The following is an 11,605-nucleotide window of genomic DNA, read 5'->3' as shown; positions in this document are numbered from 1 at the left end:
GTAGTGCAGGCTAGGAGAGTTAGCCGGTGGTGCAGGCCCAGGGACGCAGAGGGAGGTGAGGGCCGGTCCAGGACCAGAAGCGGTGCTCCTGGGGCCCAAGAAAGGCACTAAGTTGGTCTGAGTGAGAAGGATCAGGAAGCAGTATTGGTTCCCCAGGTGTCTGGGGCCTCAAGACTAGGAATGGCGCAGGTCCCAAACTGGGAGTAGCAAACAGCGGGGGAGATGGAAGGGTGAATGTGGCTTGGGGAGTCAAGGCGCAGAGGGCTGTGCTATAGACTTACCCCAAGAGGCCTGAGGATAGGAGTGCAGGCTAGGAGAGTTAGAGGACTGTTTTTTTTTACCACACCTTGCCTGAAGGATTGTTATTAATCCTTGGAAAGTTTTGAACTGAACATTCCGGGCTTGATATACATTCATGCATATGTACAAGAATGTGAATACAATTATATTAATGCTATATTTATAAGTTTTCCTCTGCTGGTAGCACATCACAATTCTCTAGTTTTGGCAACATTAATGAATTAATTTTAATTCACAAACAACTAAAATTGAGTAGAAAACACAGGCTAGTACAGCAAAATGAAAATAACTGGCCAGTTTTCATAATCCTTAAACACAGTCGAGCATACGTGCATAAATGGAAAACACTTAATGATTTTATTAGAAGAATCAGTAATAGTCATGTAAACCTTCTCACTCTGCCACCCACGCTTTAAGCACCTTCGCCTGTCTCATGCTTCACAGCATCAAGGGTCTGTTTCTTTGAGTTTCACAACGCTCCTGGTCCTGCCTCTGCATCTCCTCATGTGTGTGCTGTCCTCCCTGACCTGATTCCTTTTCTATCGTCAGTAAAAATCAGCTGTACAAGCAGTTCCTCTACATGCTCCAATCTGCTCATCAGGGTGACCTCTGTTGTGGTGAGGTTTACATAGCTCAGCTGTTTGATGTGCAACTGCTTTGCTCTCTCCCTTCTGACTCTGTCATAACCAGTCATTGCATGATTCAAACCCAACTGCATATGAGTACACAGCTTGCACATGTAATTTGTTCTCTCCATGATTTTAATTCTAGCATCAATAAACTATGCATAATATGTTCTCATTAAAATATATGATTTTTGTAAGAAAAATTCAAAGAAGATGTGAAAAAAGTGAAAGACATGAGAATGTGTGCTCAGAGCTCCATTCTTGGAAACTAAAATCTCTCAGCTGGCATGGTGAATTTGATTCTCACAAAAATTCTCCTGACAAGGTTCTGTTAGAAAAATAGTGACCCAAGGCTCCCAAACCCTGCATAGACCGTGAACAGCTTGGAAGCCAGATAAGAACATGACCAAGGCTTCATCAACTCCTGACCTACCTCTCCATCTTCGCAGCACAGGGCTCCCAGAAACCTGTTTCTCCACCTCCCTGTGTCCTGCCCCTTCCCTTCATGTGTGTCACACATTTCCTTGCAGTGTCCATTGGATTCCTCTCCAGTATTTGTCTTCATCATCACTTGAGTAGCCAAGAGACACCAGATCAAGCATGTTAAGTCAGAAATGACTTTCATGTATGACTATGGCAGAGTACCAAAATCTATTGTGGTTTCACTGACGTCATCATTAAAAGCAATGTCATGTCCCTGTTCTTCACCTGTACACATGAACAAATGTTCTTCTCTGAAGAAGCAAGTGGTGTGGAGCCGTGTTGCCCTAGAAGCAGTTTGAATGGCACGTTGTCTTCTTTGTACTTTTGTCTTAATAACTCACAATAATATGAAAAGTTAATACATGAGTGACCAATTTGAATCATTAGTGTGAAGAAGTTTTGGGCTCCTTGATCCTGAGAGTGTTGGCATCTAGAACATCTGAGGCAGGTCCTGCAGGCACATGCTGAGTCCCAACAATATCTTGTTTTTCACTTACAAGGAAAACAATCAACTATTGAATAGAAAGAAAATACCTAATCAGAAGACAGATGGCAGAATGTAGACAGAAAACAAAATGGGATCAGTTTGATTAGAAAAAAAAAAAAACTGTGACGTCCAAATTAGACTTAGTTTAGCATCCTGTAGATCAATATCCTACATGCTACAAGTGGACAAGGTGTGTCTCATACTGAAGGCCTTTTATACATGCTCATTAATACCAAAAATGTGTTGTAGCACACCAACTCTGTGAGAAGACCACATGCATGTGACGGGGCTGGTGCTGTATTTCACTCAATTTAATGTAACATTCTATCTTGGTTGCTTAGGATGATGATGTTCTGCAAGAGATGATATTTGTTACAAATTGCTGGAAAATCCTCCTGAAACAGGCAGTGTTGGCAGTGGCTCATCTTCCAGGACGCACTGTTACTTTGCTGATGAGAGCCAGTGCAGCACAGGACACAAATGAAGTAATTCTGGAGGCCTTGAGGACCATTTCCAAAAAGGTGAGCATCTCCTCACATTCTTTGATTATCTCACATGTGAAAGACAAAGTTTTGATAATGAGAAATGAATGTTGAAATACTTCACTTGGAATAATGAAATTTATGGATCCAGACTGCACACAGTCTTTAGAGTAAGGGTTGGCATACAAACTCCACCTTCTGTAAGATTCTTTTCTCAGAACCTCACACAATAGGGATCTCAACAGAAAGCCGCCATTTCTGATGGGAACTGACCCGTAGCATTCCTAGGTGGATAAAACATTTCTGACATCTCAGCGGATCTTCTTTTGACAGTCATGACTTGAATTCCTGAATCTTTCCATGTTAATTGAAAACTCTATCACATCCAATAGATAGATTTAGTTGAAAGAAAGAGGAGGATCAGGAAACTCTGGGAGAACTCATAAAATGTGAAAGGCAGGTCAGGGAAAGTACTGAGGATGCACAGCTCCTTCAAATGAAAGAACTGATGTTAACTTGCCTATTGTCTCTTGGTTAAGTTCATGTCTATTGTGAAATATCAACATTCTGGTTCTCCATAAGTTCTTTATGGTACCTTGGTCCACATACATGAAAATCGATTATTTTGACCTAAGTATTCCATTACTAAATTTTTCCCAAAACTTCATTCACCAACTGGAAGTTATACAGCTGGGTCCTGAGCAGATGTCTCAGTCTATAAGTGTCTTTCTTGGAAACATGAGGATCAGAGTTTGAACTCCAGAATCCATGTGGAAAAGGTGATATGGTGGCTTATACTTCTAAGCCCAGCCCTAGGTAGGGGCAGACAAGCAGATGTTTGCTGAGTTTTGTGTTAAAGTCATATAACCACTCAAAAAATAAGGTAAGGCAGAGGAGGGGAGGAAAGGTTGCAAGAGCCAGAGGTGTTGGAGGAATGAATATTAAGAAACCTTGCTGCCTAGAAGCTGTTGCATATATGAACCCACAGTGCTTGTGACAAAAGACCTGTGCAAGTCCAAGCCAGACTAAAACCCAGAATTAATGGGGGTGGGCAAGAAGCCCCAGCTCTGGCTAGGAACAATTGGAAACTGACAACTGTTGGAGGGGGAGACACAGTTTCCTTTAAGGGCGTGACATGAAATTCTCAAACTCAATAAAATTAATAAATAATCCTATGAGCATCTTGGGTCAAAAAAATAATAATGTAGAAATTAACTGAGGAGCTTGACCTAAGATTGATCAATGACATTCAAATTCCTGTGACTTCACACACACACACACACACACACACACACACACACGTAATTCTATATACATACATATACACAAATGCACACAGATACACATCTAAGGAATATGGACAAAATAATATTAAACTATAAATAACCGCTGTGACTTATGATTAGCTTCAGCTTGAAGAAGAAAAGACTGTCAATGCTTCCTGGATGGAACTGTCAGAACTGAAGTCTCCTAATGAAATAACTCGGCGCTTAACACTTTTTAATGTGCTGCGCTGCCTGTACAGGGACACACGTAACTTCAACACTTATATCCAGGTCCTCACGCAAAGATCTCGATGCCTACATTCACAGTTATACGTCAGCTACTGAGATGACCCTGGATTATCCAGCTCCTCACAACGTCCTTTAGATTTATCTTCTGGAGTGGTATATGCGTATTATGGATTTCTTTTTAAAAAATAAAAACTGAGTTTTCAAAAGGACCAATTAAAAATAAAAATGTGTATAAGTTTCTTTTGTCCATTTAATATAAACTTGATCCATGATAGAGCGACATTCTGATATAAAAGTTGTCACAAATAAATGTAGTTTCATTTGCAAATAACTGTCAGTTTACTTTAAAATCACAATAAGCTAGCATGCACAAACTTATTAAAGCCAAAAAAGAAATTGCCATTAACTGGTAGACACATTCTACCAAGAAATGGAAATACAGATGAACTGTGACCAGGGATATGTAAGCTAAATAAGCCCTTTCCTCCCCAAGTTGGTAGTGGTCAGTGTTTTGTCACAGCAATGAAGAAACAAAGTAGGACAGAAATTGGTACCAGAGAGTGGAACATTGCAGTGACAGACCTGACCTTGGTGTTTTAGGGAGAACTGTGGTAGTGTTCAGAACTTTCGGCTAGAAAAGCCATTGAGTGCTAGAGGTTGTTGCTTTGGAGCTTGGAACAGTTATGTTGAAAGAGTTGTAGGCAATGGAGGCCTGGCGTGTGAAGCTTCAAAGGGAAGCAGAGATGATCAGGACTGTTCTTATGAGATTTTGTATTGAGAATCTGTGGATTCTGGTTGGCTGGGGGTGAAGAATCAGCTAATATTGAAAAGAGACAAGAACCTGAAGCAAAACCTTTGCTTTACTGGGACAATCGATGCTGGTTATCTGGGGCTGAAAAATCAGCTGTAAGTAACAAGAGACCAGAATCACTGTGGTGAGATTTGGGAGGTATTTCCTCAGGGTCAGCACACAGAGGGGACCCAAGCCTCTAGCTCAAGCTGGAAGCAGGCCTTGGTAATATGTGAGAGTCTCCTGCATGTCTTCTGGGAGGTATTTCCTCAAGGTCAGCACACAGAGGGGACCCAAGCCTCTAGCTCAAGCTGGAAGCAGGGCTTGGTAATATGTGAGAGTCTCCTGCATGGTTCTAGTGTTGAAAGCATGAAGTGGTCAAATAGAGCAGCTGAGGCTTGACACTCTGAGAGGCCGGGAAAGGCCATAGGTGAAAGTATAGCTTCGGTTGCAGTGAAGACCCCAGGACTGAAGGGGCCGTGGAGAGAATCTGAGGCTTTGCACCCCAAGAGCCAAGAAGAGGCCGTTGGTGAAGGTGTAGCCTCAGTTTCAGTGGAAACCCCAGCTTTTGGGAGATGCCAGGACCATGGGACGACCACCAAGGACAGCAGTAGGTGTGGAATGGAGCTGGCCATGGTGCGAGAGATGAGTTGAGTGTGCTGTGGACGGCAGAGTCAGAGCAGTGGAGCTGCCAGAACCCTTTGGAGGCCAGAAGATCATGAGTGAATCCCAGATGTCCAGCCTCGAGCTACTTTGCTGGACTTTGGTTTTACTTAGGTGTCTTCCCTTTGAAATAAGACAGTACTTGTTTTGGATTTTACAGGAGCCCACCCACAGTTAAGAGACTTTTAAAAGGGAATATGGACTTTTAAGTGTTTAGATTTTTTAAAGGACTGTGGGTTTTTTAAGGTTGTGCTGTCTTATGTTGTGATATTAACGTTAACATCATATCTTGGGGACAAGGATTGGAAACGTTATGGTTTAATAGTGATGTGTTTGTGTGTCAAGTTGACAATGGGTCAATCGTGCTGGATAGCTTTAGTGTCAACTTGACACACCTGGGGTGAGGGAACCTCAATTGGGGAATTGCTTTCATTGGACTGGCCTGTGGCCATGTCCATGGGGCATGTTCTTGATTGTTGAGTGATATGGGATGGCCCAGGCCATGGTGGGTGGTTCCACCACTGGGCAGGTGGGCCTGTGTTCCATAAAAAAGAAGGCTGAGTAGGGGCCAGGGGAGCAAGCCAGTAAGCAGCATTCCTCCATGGCCTGTGCTCCAGCTCCTGCCTCCACGTTCCTGCCCTGATCCTACCTTGGGTTCCCTGATGAACTGTGACCCAGGATATGTAAGCTAAATAAGCACTTTCCTCCCCAAGTTGGTAGTCGTCAGAGTGTTTTGTCACAGCAATGAAGAAACAAACTAGGACAATGAGTATTATGGATTTCTTCTTAAAAAATAAAAACTGAGTTTTCAAAAGGACCAATTAAAAACAAAAATGTGTTTAAGTTTCTTTTGTCCATTTAATATAGTTGATCCATGATATAGTGACATTCTGATATAAAAATTTTCAAAAATAAATGTAGTTTCATTTGCAAATAACTGTCAGTTTACTTTAGAATCACAATAAGCTAGCATGCACAAACTTATTAAAGCCAAGGAGGAAATTACCATTAACTGGTAGTTACATTCTACCAAGAAATGGAAATGCAGGGTGTATTAGTCACTTTTTGTTGCTGTGATAAAAACACTGACCCAAGCAATTTAGAGAAGGAAGAGTTTATTTGAGCTTATGGTTCCAGGGGAATTACAGTCTGTCATGGCAGGGAGGCATGGTGGCTGGAGGTGGCTGGAGCAGGAGCAGCAGAAGCTAAGCGCTCACATCATCAGGCAGGCACAGGAAGCAAGAGATAAACTGGAGATCCAGCAAGGCTTAAGAATTCTTTAAGCCCACCCCCAGTGACATGTTTCCTCTAGGATTCCACACCTTCTAAAACCTTGCAAAACAGCTCCATCATATGGGGACAAAATGTCCAAATACTTGGAGCCTATGGTGGACATTTTCATTCAAACCACCACATTCTACCCCCTGGACCCCATAGGCTCATGACCATTTAAAATGCAAAACACATTTAGTCCAACTTTAAAAGTCCCCATAGTCATTATCAGTCTCAATATTATTCAAAAGTCCACAGTCCAAAGTCTATTCTGAGACTGAGGTAAATATCTGAACTGTAAGCCTCTATAAAATCAAGAGACAAATTACATACTCCCAGCATGGAGCGGAGCCAATTGCACATTACCATTCCAAAAGGGAGGAATGGAGGCCTAGTGAGGAAATACCAGACCACAACAAGACTGAAAACCAGCAGGACAAACACCAGATCCAATAGCTCCACATCCAACTTCTGGGACTTTACTTCCAAAGGGCTTAGATGGCTCAGCCTCTCTAGCTGTGCTGCATGCAACACACATCTCTCTCTTGGGCTGGTACCACTCCTTGTATGCAGGTCTTCTTGGCAGATGCCTCACAGCTCTGGCATCAAGAACATCATCTTGGAGTCTCCATTGCCAACCAGGCTTCACCGGCACAGCTTCACACAATGGCCTATCAGGGCCTTCTCTAGGCAAGGGAACCCCTGGCCTGGGCAGGGAAACCCCTTGCTGCCTGGCCTCAGCGGCGCTCTGAAACCTTGGAGGAAGAATTGATGACCCCTTCACTCTTGCATCTTTCATGCCTCTAAAGCCAGCACCAGATGAGCAACACTGTCAAGTTTGACTGCAAATTGGGATGGACTCCAGCCTGTTTTATCCTTTTTAGAAACTTTTCCCTTCTATGGCCCCTGCAGCATTTGCCTTGCACACATTGGATGCTTAACTGGATGTGGTCTTGCCCTGGAGTCACTCTCTCCATTGTTTAAGTTTGAATCTCTTGGTCCCTCCTCAATCACTTTAATCTCCTTATCAATGGGACCCTCTCCATCACATGCCCTGGCTCCAACATTAATCTTCCTAACTCTTTTTCAATCCAAACCGTGTTTCTTTCTGCCCCATTTGCTCTCTTTCACTGTAGATCTGCATAACATTCACCATTAATAGCCACACCACCATTTCTACATTAGGGTGTCTTGAAATTTCTTCTGCCAAAGGAATTACTACATTACTTTTCAACTTAGCCTCAGGCAAGCTTTTTGGTCTAGGGCAGAGTTAGCCAGACTCTTTGCCAAAATATCCCAGTTGCTGCTTAAGTCCTTATTTCCCTCTGGAACTACATTGTTCTCAGCACTGCTTTCTTCCAGGCCCTTACTAGAATGGACAGCCTGGCCATTGAGCTCCAGGGATCTGCCTGTCTCTATGTTCCCAGTGCTGGGATTGCTAGCATGTGCCACCCCAGCTGTATTCTCGAAGTGGGGACTGGGGATCAAACTCAGGTCTCCGTGCTGACATATTGTATCAGTCACTTTTCTGTTGCTGTGATAGAAACACTGACCAAAGCAACTTACAAAAGGAAGAGTTTATTTGAGCTTATGGTTCCAGGGGAATTACAGAAATGTGATGGTTTGAATGAAAATGTCCCCCATAGGCTCCAAGTATTTAGACATTTTGTCCCCAGATGATGGCGCTGTTTTTACTGGGGGTGGGCTTAGAGAGTTCTTAAGCCTTGCCAGATCTCCAGTTGCTCTCTTGTTTCCTGTGCCTGAGTAATGATGTGAAAACTTAGCTTCTGCTGCTCCTGGTCCAGCCACCTCCAGCCACCTCCAGTCACCTCCAGCCACCATGCCTCCCTGCCAAGATGGACTGTGGTAGTCACATATCAGATGAAATGAAGAAGGAGCCATCACAAATAGTCACATCATATACTTGATGAAGTTAAAATAAATCATAGACTGGCTTACGTCATGGAAGACTAATACATTGCTCACACAAAAGACCATTTTGACCTGCACCTACCTCCATATTCATTGGGAAGCTTTGAACTGGGTCAGACATTTATGGGTAAAGGTACATCCATATATGTGAAATTCAAATGCAGTTGTATATATGGTATGTTATTAAAGGCTTTTTTTCCAAGAACAATCTTACTTTGCTGATCAATATATCTTTTTTTTTTTTTTTTGAGTTTCAAGAATCTCCTGGTCCAGCTTCTGTTTTCGCACATCTGTGTTCTGCTATCCCAGACAGACTGATCTGCCTCCTCTGATGTCTTAACTAAAAATACGCTGCACTTAATATTTTCTAACATTCTGTACTATCTTCCTCAGGGTGACCTCTGTCATGCTGAGGTCTATGTATGTTGGCAGTTCTCATGTGTAATCATTATGACTCCCTTATGACTCTCTGTCAAAATCAATAAGTACAAATTAAGTTCAAAATCATATGTGGATTCATCTCACACATTTGATTTGTTTTCCTTTGATGGTTTTATTATTAGCACTGATAATCTATACTAAAGGTATTCATAAAAATACGATTATAACAAGGAGATATAATAACAGGTTTAATAGAGGAGTCCTATCCAGGTACATGCGCTCTGCAGTCTCTTATTTTCTGAACTTTGGTCAGTGTGGACTTCTGTGTTCACTGCTCTCTGTTGCATGAGGAAGTTGCTGCTGAGAGTTGAGAGATGTATTACTATTCTCTCTACTCCCTGTTTCACTACGTTCTGTGAGCCTTAGGTGTAGAGGTTCCATTCTTGATATGACACTAGGCCTGGGCATCCCAAAGTTGCTTATTCTCTGTATGTGACCCGTTGTAGAACACTGCAATAGTCTTCAATCTTGCACAAAGAAGCTTCTTTGATGATTGTTGACTGGTTTACTTGTTTATAAATGTAAGGATTCATATTTAGCATACATTAAGAAATTACATTTGTCTAGGGATGTGACATATGAAGGGTTATATCTAGGATTTATGACCTGTCCATCCATGTGTGTATGGCTTTGTTTACAATGCCACACATAAGTTCCTTCCCATTCAGTTTTTGGACACTGATTGATTTCCTACTTCAGCAGCTTGCATAGAATCCTCAAAAACTGTGAGAGTGAGTCTTCAGAGAGGAGACTTCCAGGTCAGCTCCAACTCCATTGCTCCAAGGGGATATATAATTATTTACCTATAGTTTCAGAGTAGAAAAAGTTAATTCCCCACTTCAGCTAAACTGAACCAGATCAGGCCACGAAGAGGCCATGGAATAGAGAAACCTTCCCTACACAGGTTAAGTCTTATGACCTCATTTAAATAGATAATTTCACTGTTGTTCTCTTTATAGTAGGAGCATTCCTGTGAAGATGACGGGTCTCTTTGATTAATAAATTACTGATCAAGATCACTAAAAGACAAAGGAAAAAGTAAAAATATATCATCTAGGAGTGTTCCTTAAATTGTGAGGGTTAAATAAATATTTAAATTGTGATAATGTTAGTGTAATACATGATCCTGAAAAAAATAAATGAAAACACAAATGGAGACGAGAACATGAAACTTTGCACAGAGCTGTGACATCAGGTGGCTTTCAGGTCAGTCTCTGCATGGAACACTGAGAGACAGGCTAGGAAGACAGGATGTCTAGGAGTCCATCTGAGATGTTTTACAGTGTGGATCTAGTCTGTGTTTGAACAAATTCCTGACATATTCAGACATACATCATCTTAAAGAACTGGTAAACATCCCGTGGTCTTTTAAACAGCTGTTTGTTGTCTCCTACTGTGTTGTAACATTCACATCACTCCACAGTGATTGTGGTAACCCTGATAAGAGATATTTTTGTGTTATTGGGAATGGTTTTATGACTTTGCAATTTATTTTTTCCAGTGGACAAGGGAAGGCATTTTAATTCAAAATATCAATAAAGAAGTCATGCAGAAAATATATTAATCTGGGGGCTGGAGAGATGGCTCAGCAGTTAAGAACACTGGTTGTTCTTGCAGAAGACCCGGGTTCGAATCCCAGCACCCACATGGCAGCTAACAACTGTCCGTAACTCCAGTTCCAGGGGATCTGACAACTTCTTCTGTCCTCTGCGGACATTAAATCTTTCTTCTTCCTTTTCATAATTTGGATCTGGACTTGCCCCCAAATACTGAACTATCAGAGGCTGAAGGCTCTATCCTCAGCAATGTCGTTGTTACAAGGTGGTGGGAACAAGGAAAAAAAACAATGGAAGGAACCTAAGACACTCAATATGTAGCTTAGAGGGGGTTTGGGTCCCCAAGCCTCTCTCCTCTCTCTCTCTCTCTCTCTCTCTCTCTCTCTCAATAGCTCACAGACCCAGGTTACCCTGGAACAAAAATGGAAAATGTGACAGAAAAGGGTCTTTTCAACTTTAAGATGATGTTTTCAGGTGTTTTAGAAACCGTGGAACACTGACTAGCACCGCTACCTCAGAAACCGTCCCTGAGCCTCCCCTTCCTGTGCTATTCTAGCAGATTGGCACCTAATTAGCAAGCAAATTATTATAGACATCTACAATTCCACTAGCAGTCATGGGTGATAATTGTTGAAACTGGATGGCTTTTCAATTTGTTGAAAATGAAGCATCACTAGGGGAATGACATCTCCCAGCAGTTTGCAAAATGCAGCATAGGCATCCAGAAAGATCCCTTCAGTATGGAAATAAGCCACAGTCACAACCAGCATGAAGAGTGAGAAAGGGAGTCCAAACGAAACAATGAATGGCTTCGTAGTAGGATGATGCTTACAGTGGGAGAGGGTTCGGCTGATCTGAATACTGAAGCAATCTAGGTAGGCCGAGAAAAGAAAAAGACTGACCAAGGACATTGTGGGAGGCTGGATGAGATATGTGCTGTGATCTATTTGGTCCTAAGGTGTTCAGACAGCCCTGCGTTGAACTGTCACAGGAACATTTCTCCGTTGAAGAAAATACACAGAAGGCAATGAGCATTGGGGTACACATGCTTCATATATT

General features: G+C 42.2%; 1 protein-coding gene across 1 annotated transcript in view; it reads left to right on the top strand.

Moving 5' to 3' along the window:
* LOC108491200 (prolactin-3D4-like) overlaps positions 1-4,118 on the top strand; it is a 12,579-nt gene extending 8,461 nt beyond the window's left edge. Inside the window, exons 4-5 of the mRNA XM_017799985.2 lie at positions 2,238-2,417; positions 3,785-4,118. Coding sequence (XP_017655474.1) covers positions 2,238-2,417; positions 3,785-3,988 — 384 coding nt within the window. The 3' untranslated portion in view covers positions 3,989-4,118. The remainder of the gene's footprint in view (positions 1-2,237; positions 2,418-3,784) is intronic.
* Positions 4,119-11,605: the final 7,487 nt, after the last annotated feature.

The sequence above is a fragment of the Nannospalax galili genome, unplaced genomic scaffold (assembly GCF_000622305.1).
Source record: "Nannospalax galili isolate Female #2095 unplaced genomic scaffold, S.galili_v1.0 scaffold2161, whole genome shotgun sequence".
NCBI classification, from domain to species: Eukaryota; Metazoa; Chordata; class Mammalia; order Rodentia; family Spalacidae; genus Nannospalax; species Nannospalax galili.
Note: the sequence above shows the minus strand (reverse complement) of the source record. Positions and strands in the feature narration are given on the sequence as shown.